Raw genomic sequence first — 26,649 nt, 5'->3', positions numbered from 1 at the left:
GCTCTCCAAGCTAGGGGCGTGTTGACCCCCTTCTACTATGTTTAATACATGTCTCTATTCAGATCAGAGCAAAAATGGGTTTGAATATGATAATTTTAATTTTTGGCTGACCAGAAACGCGACCTAGGTACTTATACACCCCACTTCAAAAACACCCGAACTATCATTTAACTTTTTTTTTTTCATATTTAAAAACAGACGCACAACAAGAGCTACTTGAAACACTCAAAGCGAAGAGAGCGTTGAAAGACTTTTCACATCTCAGCCATCATTTTCCAGTTGGACTCCCTCCTGCCGTTTCCACTTGACATTAACATAGCAGAACCCTTTCACGTGTGAAGACGAACAGCTCCTTCCCGTTAAAGATCGCGGTCGCCGACTCAGAAAGAGCGACGAGCAGCTGCTGAGGGATGGCATGACGTTAAGGCCAACGCGCGGTACTTCTTGTGGTGGGTGAAGAACACCGTGTATGATCGTCATGGATACACATGACTCGACAGGTAGACCGTGATTGTGTAACAAAAAACGCCACAGTGCTTCAGGTCCGCTCTTGGGCCACTATTCACTTTCAATGGGGCAGTCTTTGTACCCATAGGGAATACATATAATATATACACTACCGTTCAAAAGTTTGGGGTCACTTAGAAATGTCTTTATTTTTCAAAGAAAAGCACTGTTTTTTCAATAAAGATAACATGAATCAAAAATACACTCTATACATTGTTAATGTGGTAAATGACTATTCTAGGTGGAAACGTCTGGTTTCTAATGAAATATCTCCATTGGTGTATTGAGGCCCATTTCCATCAACTATCACTCCAGTGTTCTAATGGTACATTGTGTTTGCTAATCGCCTTAGAAGACTAATATCTGATTAGAAAACCCTTGTGCAATTATGTTAGCACAGCTGAAAACAGTTATGCTGGTGATATAAGCTATACAACTGGCCTTCCTTTGAGCTTGAAGTTTGAAGAACAAAATTAATACTTCAAATATTAATCATTATTTCTAACCTTGTCAATGTCTTGACGATATTTTCTATTCAATTTTCAATTCATTTGATAAATAAAAGTGAGTTTTCATGGAAGACACAAAATTGTCTGGATGACCCCAAACTTTGGAACGGTAGTGTATATATATTGCATTAAAATAAATAAATAACATGATAAAAAATATATATATATTAACTTAAATATTCTACATATTTACACATATATTTTTAAGTAATGCCATTATTTACCGTTTGTTCAATTGCTATTAAATACATTCTTTTAAGTAATATTCATGCTAGATTCAGTCTCTTTGCAATTGTGTCCGTCCTGTGGGAATATGTTTTATCATAAACCTGTTTCTTTCCACGCTGCCTTATTGATAAGCCTTTTACCATGAACCTCGCTGGCCATCTGTGGACGGATCAGCCACCCCTGCACCCCTCTCCACAGGAGAACAAGGGCCCTGTTTGTGTGTCGCTGCTCAAGTGCCCCTATTCGTCTTTGATATACACGTAACCATGTATTTCAAGATATTTTTATTGGGGGAGTGACGTCAGAGGTTTGCGTCTGTGCTCTCGTTGAATATAAATGAGATCTGCGAGCAGTCTCCGGTATGAATGCTGCGGACTGACTATGTGCGTCTTTTGTTCATCAACCTTATTCATCACAAAGCCACAACAGTTACGCACATGTGAAGTAAGTGGGAGACGATTGTTTAGCCAATTTTTAATATTAGCTCACATTTTAAAGGAACAGGTGTTTGATAATGGTATCGAGAGGCCCTTATTTCAACAATAAGGAATTAATCAAAGTATTGTCTTTGTGCGTTTCAAAAACCTTCGGCGATGTCATAATTTAGGAAGTGCGTCGTGTCAAATGTGTCACTGCACTCCCCGTTTAAAAGTGTGGTAATTGACAATAAACGGCGTGCAAAATAACTAAAATAGGTCATCTCAGGGACACGTCATTAGCTGTTGAAGGATTGCGTGACACATTGGATAAGAAAACAACAACATATGGCAGTTAGAGCTACAACATTCCAGCTGGGTGTTTACTACCTCTAGCAACAGTCTTCACATGTTGAACAGGTAATTGTGTCTTGGAAACATCCCCATCTGTGCCCACTAAAAATAGTGACAACAACAATGCTTCATAAAGCATCATTAGCTTTTCTTGTGGCAGGGGTTAACTGCTGCTGCGTAGTGTGAGGCGGATGTGGCTATTCGCATACTTCAGAGGTGGGAGAAGTTTACTTGAGTAAAGGTAGCAAAAGCAGTGTGTATAAATACCCTCTCATGGCTTTCACACACACACCGGGGGTGAAAGCAGAACTACTTTGAGTGGACATGAAGTGTTACACTGAGTGTGTTTACATGATGGTATAATTCGAATCTTGCTTTAGTCGGACTCTGCTATCTTTTGGGGGATCTGCTATTATCCCAATATACACGGCAGTGAGTAATTCGAATCATTGGCCGAAAGCATGTCATATCCGATACGATAGGTGGCGCTGTTTTCATTACAACTCGTGGTGATATAGCCATTTCCGCTTGACCACTTTCACCACTACCAACAACAACCAACAACAACAACATCAACATTTCGAGAAAGAACCATGAACTTTAGTATGTTCAACTCCTTCAATACATTAAGCATAAATTCTGCCTGCTCTTCGGTCCAGAAATGTGTGGTGGCTCTTGTGTTCTCCAGAGCGTTGTTTGTTTGTTTTCTGCCGGCCAGGCTCCCGGCAGTGACAACTTATCGTCTCTTTCGACTTCCGGGTCACGACATGGGAGGGAGGGATGGAGGAGGGCGGCGGGATCTCAAGCATGCGCAAAGACGCAAAGTCCAGTTCCTAATCCAATTCACCGTTACATGCCGAGATAGTCGAATTATCAACCGGATCGGATCGAGTTATCCAGGGGTGTTAATCGGATCGTAGTCGGACCGCACATAGTCGAACAAAGGTGTTTACATGAAACGGATAATTTGATTTCAGTCCGACTAAGCCAGTTATTCGAATGCATGTAAACACGGTCACTGTGGCGACCGATAGGAGGGGTTATCCCGTGTGTCACCTCCCTCCTTTCTGTCTTTACCCTCTCTTGCTCTCCATCACACGCTCACAAATATAATCCACCACTGTGGACTCAGACGGAGATGACAGATGTGATGTTTTGAAAAGGGGGGCAATGTTGTTTGGAGGCTGCCTGGTGGATGCCATGTCGTAATGAAGCGGTGCAGCTGCGCCGAAGATGCCTGGGAGGGATCACGGGAGATCAAGGAGCCTCCACCCCCGCCCCCCCCCACCCATCAAAGAAGAAACACCTTGCCCTTGACAGCCAGCTTGTGGGAGTCGACACACTGCATCTCGGCACAACAGCGGATAAACAGCGAGCTTGGTTTAGCATACGCGCGAAGCCTTTCTGCGAGTGTGTCCTGGTGCAGTATGCAGAGGGTGTGTTTGTGATAAACAAGGGGTGGTGACTGTGGAGCAGGGCCTCCCAGGGGGGCCAGGAAGTCTCTTATGGATCTAAATGTTGAAATAACTGTCATGAAAGGAGGAACATTAAGTTTGTGCACATAGCTGAAGTCTTAGCTCAATAATAAGGGAGTCAAAATATGTATAAAACATGTATTAACTACAAAAGACAGCAGACAGCTGTTTCAGATACACCAAAAGATGATACATCATTTAAAAATACATAATTGCAACATGTGTCTACATAGTTATGTCAAAAGGAGCGATCCGTGAACTTAAAACTGCACACTTTGGAACAAATTCATGGAGACTAAATTGCGCATATCCTTTCAGCTTATCAAGTTCTTATGGCAAACATAGAAAATGGCAACAAACTTCCATATGCTGCAGACATGGAATAATATTAGTTATTTGAAATTGGGCTTCTGTCCTTTACACTCTAGTTTTGGTCTCCCCCATCCCCAGAGTAAAATATCTGCCTGCTAAATGTTCCACTATGTTCACCAACTCAGTGTAGTTTCTCTAGTTTACAGAACGTAGTAAAGTTGTATATAAATAAAAAACAGAACCCCCCCCTCCCCCTGGAAAAGTATTCGGCACCCGACACGTTTACCTCTTAGCTGTTTAACCAGCCAATGAGCATTGCTTGAGTGTTTCTAGAATTGATAGCACACATAATTGTCCATTTTCAGACAAGCTTAAACACAAAAGTAAAAATCCATCCCGCTCCGACATCTTCTCATACTTAAGAAACATTCTTCTCAAAATCATGCTCTTCAGTACGTGTGTGGGGTCTGGAAAGCCCAAACCTGTCTCCTACAACATATGTTGCCAAATATATTTAGGAGGAAACGTAATTGTTTGAGTTACGTTCATCACATGCATTACTTTCGTCATCATTTGCTTACTAATCCAGGAAGTGTGACAATTTATTGCAAAAGTCGTCGGCTGGATTTTAGGGTGGACGGTTCACGTCCTGTATCCCATGATTTTTTTTTGGTTTGGTCGACTAAAAACCTTTTTTTTTCATTGTCCTTTTATATTGTTTTTGTAGTCCTACGGTTTAAAATAAATAGACACCGACAAGTTTTCTCGCTGTTCTTTCCATTCTAAGGATTATTTAGATCTCTCAGCCACACAACGCTCTGATTCCTTTTCTGGCAACCAAATAATAACTCACTCCAGCACCACCTTTCTTTCTTAAATCCTCGACTCCTTACATCGTGGGAAAAACATCTTTGTTAGAAGTATTTCCTTCTCCAGCAAGCTGATATGGCCGCCTATATTTACAGGAGCTCTGGTCAAGCCTTTCCAATAGTGGTGGCTTTGGGGAGCAGCCTCGGAGTGCCGGGGGCGGCAACGGGCAGATTACGGCCGTTGGAGGTATTCCACCTTGTTAGCGATAGAAATCGCCACAGCACTTTCTCCCTGTCCATGTAGTACCAATTTTTTTTAAAACAACAACATTTGTGCCTTTCTACTGAAGGGAGCAAAAAACCATCTTGCCAGTGGTGAAATACTTCTTAAAAAGGTAAAGGATGTGGTATTGTAGGTCAGGTTAGGGTTAACCATAACAATAAAAAAAAAAATCTTTTTACAACCCTGCAAGCACTTAAAAGAGACTGAACAAAAACGCATATCATGCTGACTTTGAATATGTGCACACATGTTACACACATATAAACTTGACCATGTTATTAGAAAAGCCATTTTCTTCAAAACAATATTTGCTAATTACGTAGCTGCGAAGAGAAGTGTAAAATACAGTAAAAGACATTAATTAATCATAGCTGTACTTTGACATTTTGAACTTAATGCGACGGGTATATAGTGACAGAGGTTGATTATATTTTATACTCAACATTTTACACTCAGGGGCTCAACAGACATAATTAAAAGAACCCACAACCTGACAAGACAGAGCGGAGAGTATGTCCAGCTGAACACAGCTAATTAGAGATGTGACATTATAATTGGTCGGGATAAGAATAAACACAACAGGTCATTAAATGTTTAGGGATATGAGCCGCTTTTATGAAAGCAGACATGCTGAAAGCGAACCGTGTTTGGAAGGTTGTATTAACCTCGTTCTGTCTTAATCCTACAGCAGACAAGTGGGTCAAACTTAATGCAGCTCCCACGGAAGAAGTGCAAGTAATGCAAGAGAATATTAATCAATGTTTTACAGCTTTACCGCCGGCTTCATTCACATGATTTGGCTAAACCAACTTACGTTTGTGCCGATTCGTCACATTTGTCGTCGAACTATGGCTCGGCAGCATTTTTTACAAAATGCAAATATGACATATTCAATTCAGTGTCTATTTTTATTACCGCCTGCAAAATGAACCAGTGGAACCGACATAAATATATGTCTCACTGGGATTGATTTCCATGTCATCCGCTCACATCAAACCGCTTCAGACTATAATTAAACACATTCTATATCAATCACATAAAGACATGGCAGCGCTGGATGATTTCTCACTAGAGTGTCTACAACCCGCTCTAGCCTACTTTATCCTCTGACAGCCTCATAATAACCCCTCAGAAGATCTATGATGTTTTCCTAAACAGCTTCTACAGTATATCAAGTGCAGGAGGATAATCTGGAATGTTTAGTAAAGTCGAACCTGGGCACACTTCACAATCAATGTCAAGTCTTTTAAGACTGTAAGTGACATATATTGTAGTTTTTGTGTCTGTTTCGTCTTTTTAAATCTTTTTATAAATCATTGCTTTGGTTCACTCTTCAAGTCTATTTGCGGGTTTTTTCAAATTTAAATAACCTCGGAATAAATTATAAATATGCTGTATTGAAGTGGACTTCACACTAGCAATCAGATCAAAAACTGGGGTAATAAATATTGACTGACGTAATAAATAGTCATGAGACACCTTTTCATTTGCTGATCTGAAACCTCCCCTCTCCATTTAAGCTTGATTTAGGTAAACTGGTAATGATCTATTGACACATGCAGGTATCTCACGTTATGTAAAGATACAATACCAGCAATAAAGTATGGATATAGTTTAAATACACTGGTTTCTTTTCATTTCCAAAAAAGTAATGGTTTCAAACCTGCAAGATTTCCACCCGACAGCGAGGATAAAATTGTCACTCTGATTCTTACAATAATCTCAGATAATATCTAATCATATATATACATATATAAATGGCATTCCGATACTAACATACTATATATATATATATATACTGTATGTATATATATATATATATATATATATATACGCCCTTTATATATTAAGTGAAATGGACTTCACATGGCAATTTAATAACAACGGAAAAAGAGAAATGTATGGAACATTACAAACAAAAAGTGAAAAAAATTATAAAGAAATGACATATATTCTACATATATAACTGCCTACATATAGGCCTACATATTTACGTTACGCTGACCCTGTGTTCTGAAGAAACTGACCAGGAATCCAAACTACTTCTGGGAAAGAATGGCAACCAAAACATGAGAATAGCAACAGTCACATCCGCCTGCTGCGTTCATGTTGGCATCTCATTTTGTTCTCAGTTGCAACACGAGGGTGGAAATAATTAAAAATCGAAATTGGCTGCATTAGTGACGCCTTTGAATGAAACATTTTCATTTCCATCCGGTCAAAAGCGAAAACGATTGTTCAGAACAACCGTGCACCACAACAGCAACACGGCCCTCGAGTAAACAGTGCGCGACACTCACGTCTCACGTCTCTGAAGTAAATCGTCTGTCTGTTGGGGTTGAGCAGCTGGATGACGGAGTCGTCGTTGTCCTTCACCCGACAGCTGATGATGGCCATCTCGCCCTCCACCACTGACACATTGTCCGTCACCAGGTTCTGACTCACCACTGGAAGAGACAAAGACAGGAAGACATGGATTACCACCGCTGTATCGTACACATGACAACAAAACGGTCAGGCGAGTGAAACCTTTTCCAAGACACCTACATGTTTGTTGTTTGTTTGTTTGTTTGTTTGTATTTTATTCAGTCAATCAAATCAAATACAATACAATATTATCCTATATAATATACAAAAGAGAAAGACTGAAAAGGTATAGGTAGAAGCAAAAAATGCTTATAAATTCCTATCCTAAATTGAAATCAAAATAAAGAAGAAAATAAAACAAACAAAACAACAATAAACAAAATAAAAAACAAAATATATTTATATATACTACCACATACATCTTCCATATTAATAAGTTTTTAATTACATTTATAACTCTCAAGAATTGTTTTATAAATAATTCCCTTGAAAACCAAAAAGGAGTTCACCATTCTTACATCCATTTCAACATTATTCCATAATTGGACTCCTGCAACAGAAATACATCTTCTTTTAATCCCTTTTTTAGCCTTTTTGTACCGTGAACTTACAAACATCTCTCAAATCATATTTACACTCATGTATGGAAAATAATCTTTGTACACAGTCTGGCAGTGACTTTGCTTTAGCTCTGTACATTGTCTGCATTATTTTATAATAAAACACCTACATGTCTTTTTAAGAGTTTCTATTCCGACGTGGCGCTTCATTCCAGTGACTCTCAGGTGTGTGAATGGAAACCAGGAGGGAGGAGTCAGGGAAGTGATTAATGCACACATGGGATTCTGCTGATGCCCCCCCCCCCCCTCTACCTCGATCTGTTTCATGGCTTGTGGAGGTCTGGATCGTGGTTCATGCCAACTACTAATTATTCATACATTTCTTTCATATTCATTGAACGTGTTGTAACTCTGTAACGCTGTTCATCTCTACACATGACATCTCTGGCTTCTGTCCATCCGGGGAGAGGGATCCTCCTCTGTTGTTCTTCTGAAGGTTGTTTTCACTTTTTTCCCCGTGAAAGAGTTTTTTCTGTTTTTTTGGGGAGTTTTTCCTGATCCGATGTGCGGTCCTGGGACAGGGATGTCAGATGTGTACAGATTGTAAAGCCCTCTGATGCACATTTTTAATTTGTGATATTGGGCTGTAAAAAATAAACTGCATTGAATAGGATGTAAACAATTCGATTAACTGTTGCCAAATTCCATTTAGCTGCTTTGATGGCATGTTCACTGGAACGGAGCTATCGTTGGTGCCATCAGGGTCGCCCGTGCTTTACTATGACGAGTCAAAATATTGTCTGTGAGAAAGACATATAGTCTCTGTAAAAAAATCTATTTTACCTGATCAAGACGAATAAAAAATGCCGTAAAATGCTATTACTCAACAAGAGTCGCAGAAAAATGCTCTCTGGCAGTGCGTTGTATGCATATGCCCCTTATTCTCCTTTCTTTAGTGAGTGTTTTGGTTTAATATAACATTTAATTGGCACTGGCAAGTGGTGGACCAAAACCCTTTGTCCACGGGAAATGAATAGAATCGAGTGACCAGAGAAAGTCAACAAGCCTGGTGGGCTGAGAGGAATCGGTCACGGTCGTCATCGGCCTTCAGCTGCAACTCGGATTGCTCCACTTCCTTGTTTCACAAACTAATATCTCTACCTGTGGAATGAAAAATGGATTCCTTCTAGCTCAATGCTACTTTGATTTGAAAAACTACAGTAATAACACCTCAGACTTTGCTTTTGGGGGGTGGTATCCATTGTTGCGGTTGATGGCGAGCCGTGAGTGGCTTTGGTTTATTTTTAAATGATCGCTCCCCGGCGCTATATTTTCGTGGTGAGGCGCAGCACACACAGACACGCTTGAGGCAACATGGAGCCACGGACCAACACGAACAGGCAGTCAAAGTGGAAAGTCATATCAACAATTTGGAATTCCTAATAACTGTATTTGAAATGGTTTTTTTCTGCTCAGTAACAGATAAACCATACTGTGGACCACATTCGAGAGAAAATAAATACTGAAAAAAAGGTGCAGGTGTACTCATGTGTTTGTTCTGTCCGACAGCTTGTCCTTATCTTATATATATATATAAAACAATATTACTTTTACCTTGTCTTGTATTAAAACAAACTTCAACAAATTGTCCTTAAAGGGTACCTGTTGAGATCGCGAATATGTAGCCAGATCAAAAGGCCACGGTTCAGTAGTATTCAACAACAATTAGTTTGTTAGGCTGTTCAAAGTCTCAACTCCGCTTTCATGCACTGTGCTTGAATATGGCGCGCGGGGTGTGGTGTGCACATCGCTGAGAGATCGACAGCCCCCCCAGCCGGATGTGTTCAGAAACCAATGTAAACAATGGCCGTCGCCGCAAAAAAATGCTGAGAACTAATAATATAAAAAAAAACGAAATATATGGACGATGAAAGATTCAGATTCAGCAACTGGATACTTGTATGAACCATTAAAAGCAGACTATCCATTTTTATAATTGTGACAGCGAAAGCGATGATTCTGATAAGTTGGATGCGAAGGAGGACCGCCAGATGCTTCACCACCGTGGGGACTGCGCGCAAAAAGTCGCGGGCGGAGTGTGGGAAATGTGGAATGCACAAAAACAAACAGACATAGAGTGTTGTAAAGAACACAAACACATGTCCGTCGATATAGTGACATTAGACCTAATCGCTTTTACACAAAAAGAAAGCTTGATAGGCTACATCGCGCAAAAGCCAGCGCTGGATGCAATGTTCGGGCGGACATGTGGGGGCCCTGCACCGGGACAACTGTCAAATCGGTAAGTTTGCCAGTTGTTTCATGTAAACTAATTTGCGATCACCAGTTGTGCTGGGTCTGCAGGAACGAGAACGCAGACGAGATGGCTTATAGGTTTATATAGGAACATAGAACAAGCTACTGTTGGCGTAGCCCTCAGCAAAAACAACAACACAAAAAACCAGCAAAAAAACCTCCAAACCAGCTGCTGCTCCGCGTGCTCTGCTCATCGCCTGAACAGTCGTAAACACACACACACACACAACAACATCTCTGCGCTCCAATCACGAACCACGCAGCTACAGCCTCGTGTCGTTCACGTACACATCGGAAACATACATTTATACATAACATTCCCTTTAGTTAGCGTTACAATATTCACCTTATTCTCCCATAAAGCGAGAGGCCTAACATTAATGTCAGGATAGGACAACATTAAATCTTCAATTTGTCCATGGTCTAAAAGGGGAACCAATTAAACTGAACCCCTGCTTGGCTTTCCCATGATGATTATGTACGTCAGCAAGCTTGTTGTAGAACTATCGTAACCGAATAAAGCAAAGAAAACAAAAAAAAGCTCAAAAAGAAAAATAATAATCCATGTGTTCGTCTTTCCATCAGGGCCTTATGAGGCATCCCAGACACAAATATGGTTGTTTTACACTATAACACATGATATAGGATAAGATGACAAATTTGTTTCCGACACCCCACGTATGCTAACCCGATGCGCCAGATGGTTTACACTGAAAACTGTTCCCATAAAATGATTGGCATGGGATTGGAGGAACCATCTGTCCGTCACCGCTAATCACGGGTCACATTCAACCAATCAGATCGACCAACCAAATGACCGAAGAAGGGCGGAATTCTCTTTTGCGTCTCGAAAAATAAAGCCTTTCTGCGCATCACTTAAAGCTAAAGACGAATATTTGCATGATTTGTGAAGCCGCTATTCTCACGTTCGTATAGCGGCAACCCAGCTGCCGTGCAAAATATGACGGATTGGACAATTCCCAGCCTGATATTGTGTAATCTGAGACCGAGTCCCGGCATTTGATGCTCTCAGTAAAAGGTAAATACTGTCCCGCCTTTTAAATGCATTACATCGCACCAGCACATGTTACAGCTATTACAAACAGGTGGCTTAATAGGAGGCTACAACTTATTAATGTAGTTGGGTGTACTCATGAATTACTTTTCATTTTGCAGGCTAACATAACTGTAATTGTAGACTGCCAGTGTTACACCGCATCGTATAAACACTGCCACGCTTGTAATTGAGGTTAAGAGAAAACTTATAGTTAAAGTCTTTGTAATCCCCCAGAACACTCTCCTCCCACATAATGACAGAAATAGCATCACAAACAACATCTTCTCAGAAGAGGCTAAAAGGACCCAATCAGCGGCGGGCGGGGGTTGAAAAGCGAAATAAACTAAAAAGAACGCAGGTAACATCAACTGCTAATTTGCATGCCTCAGTTGTCAAGCACCTCTAAATATCCCCGCCATTTCGTCGACAGGGAGGAGAGATAAATGGCTTCCTCTGATGCTGACGGATACGGATAGACAGCTTTACAAACGAGATTCAAATGAGCATCCCTCGGTGGCCCGAACACGGCCCTAAATAAATGAACCTCGCCGCCTTTAATATTCAAGACCGAGTCTCATTTTTCAAACATGTGCAGAGTTGGGCGGTAAGGTGGGCATCTGGTTATGATAATACGCTAACATGCTGGAGAGCGCATATCAAGGCGCCCTCTGAAGGTTACAAGGCAGCAGCAGGGTGCTGCCGTGTGTCTGCTAAGTTGCGTTTTAAGTCGGCGGGGAGGTGGTCCGACGGAATTCAAGTGGCGGCTGCCATGTGAGCTGCCTAATTGTTCCTGTTGGGCTAAATAAACAACTCTGACACGCTGGAAGGTGGTACAGGGAGGCGGTGGGCTTTACACTAATTATTGGCCGACAATAACAACAACAACAACAACAACAACCGTGTGCCCTAGCGGTCAGCCAGGCCGCTGTCAAAGGTGCTGCAGGAGAAACACCTCTTACATGATGCTGGGCGAAGGTCGTTTAAAGCTGCAAGCCAAAGCTTTTTTTTTTTAACAGCGTTGCTGTGTTTGGAGTGTCACTTTAAAAAAACAAAGGGAAAAACAAACAGGGGCCGCAGCTTGTATCTTAGCAGACAACCTTTCATCTCAAACACGTTGGGCCTTAAAGGGCCACACCAATAGTGTAACATGTTTTACGACATTTAGCACGTAAAAAATATATATTATTATGAGGTATTGTAGAGTTTTAGGAGCATGATACAATTAAATATAATCACTGCAGACTTGGGTGCAATTTGTTGTTTGTTCTAGACTGAACATGATAAGGAAAGTTTACCGTGTCAATAAGTATCGTGGTCAAGACATTTGTGCCGTTTATGGTCTTTATTTGTACTTTTGAAGCCCTAACCTGTTCAGGTGTTTACTCTTATTGAAAAGGATTTAGAGAATAGAAAGTAAGCTCGCCTTGCAACATTCATATATTATTGTAGGCGTGGACACGTATCACTTCTTAAAAGGACTGAGAAGAACAATTTGTTTCTAAAATGTATGTTCGATATATTTTATACATCACCAGCCATCTATCTAGCGTGTGTACGAGAGTCAAACATCATGTTTTGCTGAGAAACAACTTAACTACACACGGTACCTTCAAAAACCTGACATGTTAGTGGCGTGTTCTCGACACGGCAAACTGTCACAACTACGATCGTACAAGTATTGTTCCAGATAATAATAAATAACGGCAGCCTATTTCCTTGTGATCACAGAATAAATATTTCATGAGCGCCTGACAACTGACACCTACAAGGTGAAGCTCTTGTGTCGAGGTTTTTGAAAAAAATATGCAAATTGAGGCTTTGGAGAAAAAAATCGGCGAGGGCTTCGCGCTCATGAGTCTCTCTTTTCGTGAGAGGCAGCTCATCGTGACGAGTGTCGGTGCATCAAGTTCACAAAACAGTCACATCGGAGCTTTCCGTGAGACACAGCTAGATGGCAGTTCTGCACATCGCGATGAGAACGGCAGAAGATGAACCGGCGTAGCTGAAACAGACATTATGATAATGACACGTCAGATATGGTGGGAGTCGCATACAATTGGTACACTTAGCTGCCGTCATACATGCTCGCATTCACACACACACACACACACACACAAAGGGACTATCAGCATTCATTTGTCCACTGGACAGATGAAGAGACTGACAGTTGAACAGCAGTCCGAGGAAACGCTTGAGGAAAGTCGAACACCCGATGCACGGCGTTTCAATGGCGACCATTCAAGGGTGCCACGGAAGAGTTAGTAGCTCTGTCACTGATTCAGCCAAGCTGTGAAGTGCACATCTTTCCAATCTCCAGAGCAATATACCACCTGGAGGGTGGACATATTACTATGCTCATCAATCTAGAAGAGGAAACTCTAAACTGTGTGGTCAAGACAGGGAATATGTCGACGCGTTATTGGCCTCCAACAGGCAAAACCAGAGCAGCTGCTGGAAAATATGATTTAATTATAGGATTGCCTAATTGCCGGACAGCTATTGTTCACTGAAAATGATCACCCTTTTTTTTCAAAGCGCACTTTACATCACTTTCTAAATCCAGCCTCGTCTGGCCATTGTTCGTTTCAGAACAACATAAGAGAGTAAATACGAAGACACATTTAGTCCCTTAGCACAATCATCACCCGGCTTGCAGGGACTTTAGGAAAAACTATTGAAATACACTGCAAGTGCTTTCCTGGATTCTACAAAATTGTAGTTTTTGAAGTGACTAGTGAACAGTAACCCCCCCCCCCCCACACACACACACACAATATCCATGTCTCTTTACTCGATGTTTGCTGAATCTATGGCTCCGCATGCCAAAGTTATGGTACCAACAGAGTATATACTGTATGAAAGTACTGTAATAACACAAACCCAAAGGCTGAAAGGTACAACGTGTTATGCTTTAGACATTTTTTTTTAAAGTATACCTGAAGTGTAACAAATGGGTACAATATTTTATAAATACCAGTATGTTCTTTTAAATAGATCTGGTGGGTCACAACCTTCCAGTAATGCTTCAACTTACACAATATGTATATATGTTTCTTAGATATAGGTTGTAATCAAGATTAAAAATGTAAAATAGGTGTGCATTTCTTAGTAGATACGGTTAAAATTGCCAAAGTGTACTTTTTAATTTTGATCCGGTGTCATGCACCCAACTTTTTAAACAAAGGCCAGTGACATATTTGGCCCATGGCACTAAGGGGAGGGAAAAAGTCGAAACAGCCAATCCCAGATTAAAGTTGTCAGACAGTGACACCGTACAAAGCTAGCCTGAGGCTCAAATTCACGAAGGCTGAAATGGAAGGAAAGAAACGCCATGTTCCATTTGCCTCTGCTATGAATGGCTATGTTCCCATTTTATTCAATAAAAAATGGAAGCATCATAAATTAGGTCACACAGATGACCACCCGGTGAGGAAGATTGGCCCAATCAAACCCAATCAATTGTATTTGTAGATTTTGTTTTGGCGATAACAAATCCCTCGCACGTGGGATTGAAGGTTAACAGGGTCGGTGAAAATATTAAATATTAATCCGGGCATCAGTCTGTCAATGTGTCTCCCTGGGGTGTTATTAGTCATAATAGCACTGGTATGGCATTATTTTAAAGTTCGACTGGGAGATATTTATTCATGCGTCTCAATAAAAGACATGATGCAACATTCTGTAATCTTATATCGTATTGTATTTTCTTAATAGCCGTACTTAACATTTGCGTGCCTTTCTGCTCTCTGCACCGCCGCTGATCACCACAACCAATCCAGAGATATTAATTTCATTTTGACATTTCAAGGAGTGCATTGAACAGCATACAATCATTTTCTCCTGTTTTGATGATGTGGCTCCTGCCGACGAAAAAACACATATTTTCCAGAGTGTTTATGTGTGTGTGTGTGTGTGTGGCTCTGGTTTTACTAACGTCTGATTGCAGCCAGTCCGGTGTGATTGCATGATTTCACAGATGTGTGTGTGTGTGTGTGATTGTGAGCACGTCTGATTGTGTGGTGACTGCAAAGAGTTGATTCCTGAGTGTTCTTTCTGGACAATTTTGCCGTTATTACATATCAGCGGGATTCTTCACCACAAAAACGGCAGCGGGCCAACGCGGCGTAATGATGCAGTTGATATGGAAATTATAGTCCCTGCAGTCCTGCAGGACAACAAACACGAGCAGAGGTTTTGGCAAAGTCAACCTAAGAAGATGAGAGCCAAGACGAAACCGTAAATCCCCGATGAGCTCGATGCATTAGACGACTGGAACGCGTCAACGTCAAACACGATTTCGGAGAACAGAACAACCCTTCTAATAAAAAAAGAAGAAGCTGTGAACGCCGTGACAGCCAGAGGCAGCAGAGAAAAAGGTCAAGATCCTTGTATGGCCAGACCACTTCATACAGCAGAATCCCTCTTGTTGAGGATTTGAAGGAGACAGATCAGTTCAGCTGTGTGTAGACTGTTCAGAGGGAAGCTGTGATATATGACACACAGCATTTGTGGGATAGAAGCCCATTGGTCAGTTATGTGTCCAGACTCCACAGTAGGTTTTCCGACTGCGTCTCTATGAGCTTGCTTCCTTCAGTGGCTCACATTGACATATAGCAGGCTTCTCAGCTATGCATATGTATAATCCAAAATGAGATTATAACCAGAATTAATGGCTACGCGCGTCTTAAAAGAACATTGCATTTCTGTGTTGCTAGACAAATGAAGAGTCTAAAGAGAAGACATTGCAGCTTACATGTGCAAAATGGTGCCCATATTTACAGAAATATACAAAGCATTTGTATCCGTTTTACTTTTTTAAAGCAGCTTTTACCCGTTAACGATTTATACGTTTTGTGGAGTAACTACAGAGGTGCTCACAAATCTGTATTGTTCCATTATTGATGTGTTGTGGATTTTATAATGTGTTTCACTGAGCAGTGAATGGTTTTATAGAGCCCCGGTGGGTGGCACATTACAATGCATCATACAATGACTGTTTAGCATTTTGTCATTAACTGAACATAAACAGCTGCACTTTTTCATTTTTTTTTAAATTCATAATCCTGAGCAAAGTAAATTAATGCGAACAACAATGGAGCCATTAGAGAAGTGATTTAATATTCTAACATTTGTGTGTCCTTGAAATTTATAAGAGTGTGTTAGATTTGTTACATTACGTGTCGATTTTCAGTGCCCAGTGAGACATCGAGGAGTTCTCTTAGTTAAAAAATAGTACACCAATATAAAATCCAAGCTTCTTTCTGACTCAAAAAGGTGACTCATTTGAAACTTCTAGTGATTAAATATGTACAATTACAAATACATCTTTTCACAGCAGTGTTCTTTGGTAACCCTCTGACATGAAGAAATTGAGACTTCAAGGGAGTGAAAAAACAAATTTCTCTCTCCACGATATTTAATAATACATTTGAAGCACCTTCAAAGAGTCGTCTTTTCGAATAAGCTACACGTACATCAATAGGGGCCTTACTTGTACATCTGCCAATGTTTGTTGATCTTAAGTTGCAATAAAGTTTCTTTTTCAGTGCCAATATTCTCTTTTCCATTTTGACATTGCATTATTTAACCACATAATCCATAATAGACCAAAGCTAAAGCTGGTGGTTGCAGAAACCCCCTTTTGAGATTCACTCAAATGTATGATAATGCATCAGACGGAATTTCTAATAAACTGCTTTAAAGTGTCATAGCAATATACACTGCCTCGATATCCAGATGGGATACCGTTATGGCAGTTATATATATATATATATATATATATAAAGAGAGAAAACTTCAAGAGCTTTATATATATATATATATATATAAATAAAGCTCTTGAAGTGTTCTCTCTGCCACAAATACAATTTAGGACATCATAGCTTCAAAATCTATCGCATAAATCCACAGATTTTCTGAGCACAAACTACAAAGTATGAGAGATTGACAGGATGATGATGATGATGAACAGAAATCAAGGGGATTAATACAGTTTATATATGGCTGTTTGTATACAAATGTTATGACAATCCATCTTATGCCTCTTCTCCATCGCACAGTTCAGTCCGGCTTGACTCGCCTCACTTTTGGTGCAAGTGCACAATTCTGATGATTCTTCTCTCTGACCAATCACAGCTGTCTTAAGTCTAACTCAACTTCACCTTCTATTATCGAGTCAGCTCGCTTGGACCCTTGACCACGGTGGCACCGAACATTAAGTACTGGGTACCAGGAACTGTTCACAACTTATGCTGAATGGACAACCAGAAGAAGAGCTTGTCACGTTGAGTAGAGTCGTACCGCGTGGAGACATTCCTGTGTGGACCAGCTCGCCGACGTCGCCGCCCCTAAAATCCTGCTAATGAATAAAATAATGTTGCACTGTTGTAACGAACATTCATTAAAGCAATCAGCAATGGTACTAAATACCTCAGACAGATATGTTCCAGAAACCCCACCCCTACACCTACATACACACACACGCTTGGTGGATTTGTGACATATTATGTAAGGACTGGGTGTGAAGGGCTTTATCGGGGGTTACATGCTTGCAGTAAGTGGCTTTTGTACTACCACTGCTGCTGTATGCTGCACAAAAAGCCTTTTATCTCTCTCTGGGCCTAATGGGTGCAAAACAAATTTTGACAATGCCAGTAAATATAAGAGGAGGAGGATTTCACTGGCTTTAAGTGTGCTGCAATGTTGTGTTCTATTCATAATAATATGAAATTAAAATAAGAAAACCAGCAACCCCACGTATTTACCCATTTGCATGCTAAACCATATGTCGAACCACTTTGTGCTGCTTGTTTGATTTGTGTTTTTCTCCAGCTGGTGTTGCAGGTACTACAAGTTAGACAACAATGTATTCCGAGCATTGCTGCTCCATGGACATAATATTTTTAGATAAGGGAAGCTGCAATGCCCAGAGTCAAAATATGCACGTCAGTTAAGTCCAGTGTTACTTTAATGTAAATGAGTTTGACAAAAAAAGAAGGAAAAAGGCAATTATAGAGTAATTATTGATATATATACAACAGCTGTTCCAAAATTGATTTTCGAGGGTTGTTCCAAACATTTAACTAAATGGATGCGAGGAGGAATTCAACAAGGATTTCAACAACAAAACTAGAGTTAAAGCGCCCAGCTAGCATTCTCTAGAGGCCGTAATGATCACTACAAGTGGCAATTCTAAACTATTGGACGCATTCAACAGCAAACGAGGGCTCTAAAAAGCTAACGCGTGTCCTGAGGGGGACATCGGCAGAACCCATAAGGATTGCAATGGGTTTTACGATTAATCACACTGAAATGCCATTACACTCCATTTATTCAGCCTCAGGTAGCTCATTTCTGTTTGGGGAGAGGAGGGTGCTATGGTTTTCTGTTAACAGAGCCAATTAGAAGTGACTGACCTATATCCGTCCTTTCACTTTTTTTCTATTTTCCATATGACCTCTAAAAACAGCTGATAGCAGCAGTTAATATTTGTGTTACTTGAGAAATAAGAAAAATCTTCCCTGGATCGATCTGGCCAATTTTCCCCGTCTGATATAATGTGAAATTATGAGCTAGTGGCGCTGGATGAATGAGAGGTCAAGGCTCCCAAAGTAAATTTGAGATTCATCCACCGAGATCCACAAATATTCAGAAAAATCGGACAAATCTATTTCTCAAGATACTTTGTCATGGATCTGTGGCACATCTCCCAAAGAAATAGTACCATGGAGGTCAACGTGACCAAATTCTGAAACAATAGATGACGATTTGATCTCATTTGCAACAAACTAATGTATTTTAGTGTGTTAAATTCTCCATAAAATGTCCGCTGATGCTGCGGAAGCTTCAGATTCGTTTACATGCTCTCTGGCTCAAAAGCCACTTAACATCGCGAGCACATGCTGTTTGAAATACAGAAAGCACATGTGCAGCTCAGAAAGCTTTGCCAGGAAGTCTCCTGATACAGCGGGTAAATGTCATGATCATTTCACTCGTGACTTTTAACATAAATTAGCTGCACTTTAAAGAGCCGGTGTGGATGATTTGGGGGATCAATTAGTAGAAATGGAATCTGATATTCCTAAATATGTTTATATTAGTGCATAAGCAACTCATTCTTCTCAGAGTCCAGCAAGTTGCACCACCATGTTTTTTACACATAACCCAGACTAATGATGATGATGATGATATATTTATTTGTCGTTTGCCAGAGTACAGGTACAAAAGCATCGAAATTACAAGAAAGGGTGGATGAAAGATTACAGCATAACATGAGGGAAGAAAAAAAAAACACCCCCCGACTATGCAGAGAGAGACAGTGTGGGAGCAGGAAAAAAAACACCAGCACATAAGCACATACATTTTAGACATGACTTGCAACGTAGGAAGGGGGAGGGAGGTAATCCAACAACTGGGTGATCTAAGCCCATCCATTGGGGCAGAGCAGCAAGCAGCCCGACAGCCAGCCCCAACGCCAGCGCCAACACAGCGCCAGCGGTCCCAGCCCGGTCGGTGGGAAAGAAAAAGGCGAAGTGGGATGGGGGGGGGGTAGTGCACACCTAGCAGCAGCCAGCCGGCCCGGCCGGCGCCATAGCAGCAGCAGCGCAGCACAGCCCCGTCCGGTCCCACTGGGCAGGCGAAGGCGTGCGGGATGGGAGGGGTAGTGAATGCAATCAGTATTATTGAAAGTTGGTGTGTGCGTTTCTGGTATATGCGTCCTCCCCAGGCCACAACAGACAGAGTTCTCAGTCCAAGTGGGTGCCATGGAGATAGCCTTGAAAGCAGATGGTGTTGCCATGGAGATAGCTTGAAAGGTCCTGGGAGAAAACAACCACAGGTGTCTGTGGATAGGGGAAGGAATGAGAGAGTTGTTCTCCAGGTTTTGTTCCCCAGGCACGTTGGTGTTGAGCACCCAAAGGGATAAGATTGGATTTGTTTTTGTAGGCCTTGTTTGGTCTGCAATTGCTTCACCTACTTCACCACACCTTTCTCTTCCTTTTTCCAATCCGATCCAATTCGGGCAGCCTTAGGGGCTTTAACTGGGGCGTCACTTTCCTCTTTAATTTTCCGATAAAGGGCAACAACAAACAAAACACAGAAAGAAAATCTGTAATCATAGCCATAGTTAGGTAGATATCATCTACATCACGGACGAAGCCGCTAGGCAACACCTGCACGCCCATATCGTAACCAGCTGCAACGTCCCGGCAGGACGGGCAGGTTCCCCCAAACCCAAGCTTCTGTAGAGTGAGCATGCGGCAACTTTTTGGGGATTTTGAGAGATATTTTAGTGCATTCCACAACCAGTCTTTAAAAAACAATGATGCCTATTTTGACTGTTAAGTTTTGAGTTCCCCTTTAGAATTTTTTTTAAGTATGCAATAATAATAACAATATTATTAATTATAATAATAATAATAATTCTCTATGATTAATTATTTTGTTAAACATGGTCTTGACCGTTGAAAGACCAGTGCACATCAGGATGGCAGCATGGAGCTCCTCGACTTAGCACGCTAAATGTCACGGTCCCATCCCTTTTCAGTCGATAGAAAACCAAAAGATCCTACGTTGTGCCGAACACCGTCTCCCTGTCAATGTGTCGGCATTTAAATATTAGACGGCGGTTGCCTTTTCGAATTTGTCATTTATCAAATCTAGCTTGAATATCAGATCTCAGGGAAGTGCACAGAGATCTCGGCCTTCAGTAGAGGAATGTGACGACCTCCTTTCATACAAGTCAGTATAGTCAAGGTCAGACATTTCAGGGGTCATCGAAAAATAATAAAAAAACACTTTAGAGTGGAGGGGATCTAAGTGTTTGGAATAACTGGCCTTGTTGTGGCAAAGGTGAGCCAACAGTCGCCTATTTCCTCATCCGGCCGACACGCGGCCACGTATGGATTCAATTGGTGTCATATTTCTGGCAATTTTCAGACAAGTATCCTATCCTCTCCTAGTCTCTCTTCAGAAACCGGTACTGTTGCAATAATGCACCGATGTATACAGGAGTGCGTTCTGGCAGCTGTAATTGAAAGTTAATGTCATTGTTCCCGATACGATGACATGGCTTCATCGAGCTATGCATCAGCACCCTCCACTCGTCTCGCCTCCGTCAGGGTAGTAACGCAAACCGGGTGCATCCCTTTACATACGATCTCCTCCCTTCTCTGCCCCTCTGTGCTCAGAGGAGACGGAGGGGAGGCGATGTGCCGGATTCGAATAAAGAGATCGAAGAAAAAAAAGTAAACAGAGGAGCGGCGAGGGAGGGACGGAGGGCTGGATGGAATGCGGCTGCTGGTTGGCGTCGCTAATGACGAGGAAAATGGTGGGTCATGTGGGAGCCACGGCCGGATGGAGAGAGGCAGAGAGAGAGAGAGAGAGAGTTGGTGTTGCATAAAGGGTCAAGATCACTTGAGTGGTGGGGTGGATGCTTCGTGTGCGTGTTGATCATCCTGCAGATCTCTCTCCACCCCCGCCCCCCCCTGCTCAAATCACGTGCTTTGACATGTGCTTAGACTACACAGGGGCGGTACATGCCTTTACTCATGTGAGTCAAACCAGGTTATCCACGAGTTAGAGTGTGTGTGTGTGTGTGTGTGTGTGTGTGTGTGAGCGCAGTGTGTATGTAAGAGTGGAGGGGGCAGCAGCCAAGTGATTAATGCGTCAGAGAGGCAGCTGTGGTCTGGGCTCACTCATTTGGAAATATCTTTCAGGGAGGAAAGACAGAGTGAGCGGGCTGTGGGAAGGGGGAAGGGGGGCAGGGGCTGGGGGGGGGGGGGCTTCTACATCACTTGCCAGATAAACAAAAGTGAGCTGAGAGCTTTTACCGGGGTCGAACGGGGCGGCGGAGGAGGGAGAGCGAATTAGAGAACAGCGGAGGGAGGCAGAGGGCACTGCAGCATCCTTCTGTCCTCCAACACAAAGAGATTCATTAGTGTCTCCTTTCAGCATCAACGTGTCTCCACACATATGAAACAAGCTGGAAGGACGGCGCTTTATTGTGACCATCGTCAATACATAGGTAATGGGGAGTTAATTACACTTTAATTCACAGTGATTTTACTCTCGACAAAAAGATTCATCATTATTAAAAATGCTTCCTTTGCTTAAGTCGTTTGGTATTGCCATAACTGTGTCATCAATAGTTTAATGTGAAAATAATTCGCTTATAAGTTAGATATTTAGTCAGCTGATCAGAGACGATAACAATTGACATATATTGACAATTTATTGTTGCATTCATTATGGCATTTTTCGGACAATATTGAGTGTATGCTACTATTTGTAAACCTTTTTACGAATAAATTGTTTGTCAAACATCTGTAAACATGACAGAGATAATAATGTTTACAGAAGTTTTGCTTTATATAATTATCATTTAACGAAGTAACCAGCAGACAGGAGCGGACTGGCCATTGGGATACCCCCCCCCCCGTAGGCCAACGGGGTTGGGTCGGCCCGCCTCCATCACCAACCGGCCCTCCCTCTGACATCGCCGGCCTCGACGACAGTCTATGCTTCACAGAACACGTACAATTTACTACAATACTTAAAGTCAATATTCACTGACTGACATCTATACTCTTCCTCACGATCTGTATTCACACTCATGGTTTTCACACCCCAGCAGATCTGTATATTCACACTCATGGTTTGGATGTTGTTGCAGGTTTTCAGTGCTTTTTGGTGATTTTATGATATTCTGCCTTGATTCTAATCCTGAACATCTGCACTCCGGCAGAGTTGAAACATACTTTTAAGTTTCATTTTTGGGGAAACGTTATCACGCAGCCTCTTGACACGTGTCACGACGAGAGGCTCAGATGGATGTATCCGGTCATATTTCAAAATAAAACATCTTTCCGGCTTTGATTTTTTAAAATTAATTGTATTCTTTCTGCGGGGACCTTGAGTCACTCGCTCGCAGACAAAGACGTTTTGGAGCGTGATTCGACAGCATGGCACCAAAACGTAAATCCTTTAAAGGTGGAGCTGAAAAGCTCGGGGAGAAAAAGAAGCGATGTCTTGGAGGAAGGTGCATCAATATATTTAACAATCTCTGATTTATTTTGAAAGCCATCGACTGGTGACAGTGATATGATGGTAAGTTACAAGAAAGGCCAACAATAAACTACAGGAGCAGAGTGAGGTGGAGGTGGAGGACACTTTGCCACAGAAACCGGGAAGAAGGAAGAAATCCATGCCTGGATAAATGTCCCGAGATGAGGCTGACTGATGCCGAAACATCACACAAGATTGAGGTCCACAAATCGAATCATGGACACAGTTGCAGGAAGCATGCACCAGCGTTTCCTCAGAAATGAAAAACTCCAGCCAGGTAGTATCTGACTCCAAGAGTTTGCTACCATTTGATGACAGAGCAACAGTGGGCATGTTACAAAACGAGGTCAAAAGTCTGGCACGGCAGTGGGAGACTTTGAGGAGTACACAACCAAGAAAACAGAACCCGGGCCGGAGGAGGCTGAAGATGAAGCGGAGATGGTTTACAAAAAGCGCTCATCTTGCAAGGACTGTCCAAGCCGTTGCTCCCGAGTTCTGAAGCAGTCCAACCTCCTGACAGAAGCATATCACATCATAGCATACGGGTTCCTGCTCACCCTCTCCGTCACACAGGTAGCATGCGAGTGAAGCTTTTTCGATGCTGACATATATCAGAAACAGGCTCAGGAGCTCACTCTCTCAACAGCACCTAGAGGCTTTTATGTTGATGGCTACTCGGACAGATGTGTTGCAGATGCTGGACAGTGAGAACATCATCGATGGTGTTGCGGAAAAGAGGGAGCTGCTGCAAAAACTACTCATGTAGTGATGAGTATACTGATATTGATTTGGATCACCATGTCACTATTATGCACCTGGGCCGGCAGAGTTAGTTTAGGTTCTGTTACTTAACTTATTGTTTTGTTATGCACCTTCAACACGGCTACACACACACAATCACACACCCAGCATGCAACACAACTGATACCACTGATGTTCACATTACATCTTATGTTCTGTTCTACAATATATTCATACTAATTCTACCCTCAGTTTCTTTATTGTGTGGTCTTTCTCTGCGAACATTAATTCCTCAAGGCTCTGTAGTTATATGTATCATCTTATTATAGCCAAGAGTTAAGCATATTCATCGAGCAAACTATACCTACCTTGGAGTGTTACAATAGCAGTATCGTTTTATTTCATAAGTCCATCCAGGCAAATTGGTGGAGCCAAATGTTATTAAAAAAACAACAAATACGATGTGATTTTTAATCGCCCAAAATAATGTTAAGTGTATGGGTATATTTCCAAGTCCGCCCTTGCCAGCAGATGCAACTTCATGAAAGCCATCCAGGTAATGTTTCTCTATAGTTTACAAAAAGATTCTGAACACTTGACGACGTGTTGCATATATCTGTCCATTTAGCTGTGTAATGTTTACAGATGTTTTATGTAGGACTTCTTAAAGGTTTACAAATCGTATATCATCAAGAAATACTGTATACGGCACATCAAATGGCATGTGAATTTCAGAAAGCTCATTTAGCTCAACTGTTGCGTATGTTTCTGGCAGATTCTGAAATCTGCACCGCATCTTTAGTTCTTTCAAACAGCCGCTCGAACCGGAGAACGGCGAGAGGAGCGAGGTGGGTCAACTCGTGTTGGGCGTCATGACTCCACCCTTTTTTGGGGGGGGGGCGTGTGGATATTGTGTCGAGTTCCGCTGCTGCAGCACAGCGTGATGAAGGCGGCGAGGAGCACGTTTACTCCTCCCGGTGTCAAACAACAGCTCCATCGGACTAACAAACGGCAGCCGACATCCATCTTGTGACGCGGAGATATCCCTAATGGGATGCCGGTTAATTGGAAATGCTTTATGAAATAAACTTCGCTGAGTCATTAAAATGGGTAAAAAGAAAAGAAAAAAAGAAATGAGAGATTTTATTCTTTTCTTTTCCGTCAGTTGAATATTTGTAATTTCACAAGTATCTTTATATAAAATAATGTTAACACCTTTTTGGCTTGGTAGTAGCAGATGTCACAAATCAAGAGTTTTTTTGGCAAACATTTGTTATATGATTCCTCTTACTTGGCAAAGTACTTAAACTCTGAGTTTATTACTTGTGTCAACCCATTGTCGGCGATATAATTGGACATGTTTGACTCCATGAGTCGACGAGGAGAGCACTATTAGTAACATCGTTGAGGTTAGACCATCTCCTTTGGGGAGGAGGCGCTCTTTTATAGCCTCACTGTACCTCACATTCACACCAGACTGGAGACGTTCAACCCTAATGAAGCACTGATCCAAAGCCTAGCAGCACGCTGACAAACTCACTTTACCCAGTTGACGAATATTAGCAATGCAATAGACAGAAAGTAGACTCCATGCCAATGTGGATCACGCTTCAGGAGGAGGCTGCCCACAATTTGGGACACAGCCATAAAATAGCCGAGGTGTATCGTAAGAGGAGGGGTTTTATGGTTGTCTACAGACATGGTTTTCTTCATTCCCAATCTGCTCTCTTCTGTACCTCCTTTGTAACTCCCACGTTCTTTTTCTCACAGTACATCTCATCTAACACAGTGCAGCCTCTCTCTTTCTCGATCCGCTCTCCTACAGCTGTATTTTGGATACTGCCTGTGCTAACTGCATATTTCCTGCTGTTACTGCTTGTTGCACATTTTCAGATTTTTCCCTGGCCAAGTACAGTAAGGCTATCATTTTTTCGTGTAGCAGCTACAGAACATGATGTGATATTTTCACCCCGAACACTCAAATACGAATAGGTTGTATGTGTTCTTTGGTCAGTTTTGGATAGGCAGGATAAAAGGATGGTCAAAGATTACATTACATTACATTCGATCCAATCCGACGTGAGGAATCCCTCCTCTATTGCGTGTGATCTGCAAGTTTAATTATATACATTTTGCACAGTATAGAGGAGAAGAGGTTTATTTTGATATCCAGACCAAAGGCCTTCTAGTAAAGTCAAGAAATGTATATATATACATATATATATATACAGGACTGTCTCAGAAAATTAGAATATTGTGATAAAGTTCTTTATTTTCTGTAATGCAATTAAAAAAACAAAAATGTCATGCATTCTGGATTCATTACAAATCAACTGAAATATTGCAAGCCTTTTATTCTTTTAATATTGCTGATTATGGCTTACAGCTTAAGAAAACTCTAAAATCCTATCTCATAAAATTTTAATATTTCCTCAGACCAAGTAAAAAAAAATATAACAGCTGAGTGTTTGTCAAGGCTCAGGAAACCCTTGCAGGTGTTTGAGTTAATTAGACAATTCAAGTGATTTGTTTAATACCCTACTAGTATACTTTTTCATGATATTCTAATATTTAGAGATAGGATATTTGAGTTTTCTTAAGCTGTAAACCATAATCAGCAATATTAAAAGAATAAAAGGCTTGCAATATTTC

At 41.5% G+C, this 26,649-nt stretch overlaps 1 protein-coding gene across 3 annotated transcripts in view; it reads right to left on the bottom strand.

Moving 5' to 3' along the window:
- cadm1a (cell adhesion molecule 1a) overlaps positions 1-26,649 on the bottom strand; it is a 389,469-nt gene that overhangs the window by 83,934 nt on the left and 278,886 nt on the right. For all 3 annotated transcript variants that reach the window (XM_056443457.1, XM_056443460.1, XM_056443458.1), the window contains one exon: positions 7,194-7,340. In XM_056443457.1, coding sequence (XP_056299432.1) covers positions 7,194-7,340 — 147 coding nt within the window. The remainder of the gene's footprint in view (positions 1-7,193; positions 7,341-26,649) is intronic.

Source organism: Pseudoliparis swirei, chromosome 3, assembly GCF_029220125.1.
Source record: "Pseudoliparis swirei isolate HS2019 ecotype Mariana Trench chromosome 3, NWPU_hadal_v1, whole genome shotgun sequence".
NCBI classification, from domain to species: Eukaryota; Metazoa; Chordata; class Actinopteri; order Perciformes; family Liparidae; genus Pseudoliparis; species Pseudoliparis swirei.
The sequence above is the reverse complement of the archived record's forward strand: the minus strand, read 5'-3'. Positions and strand labels throughout refer to the sequence as shown.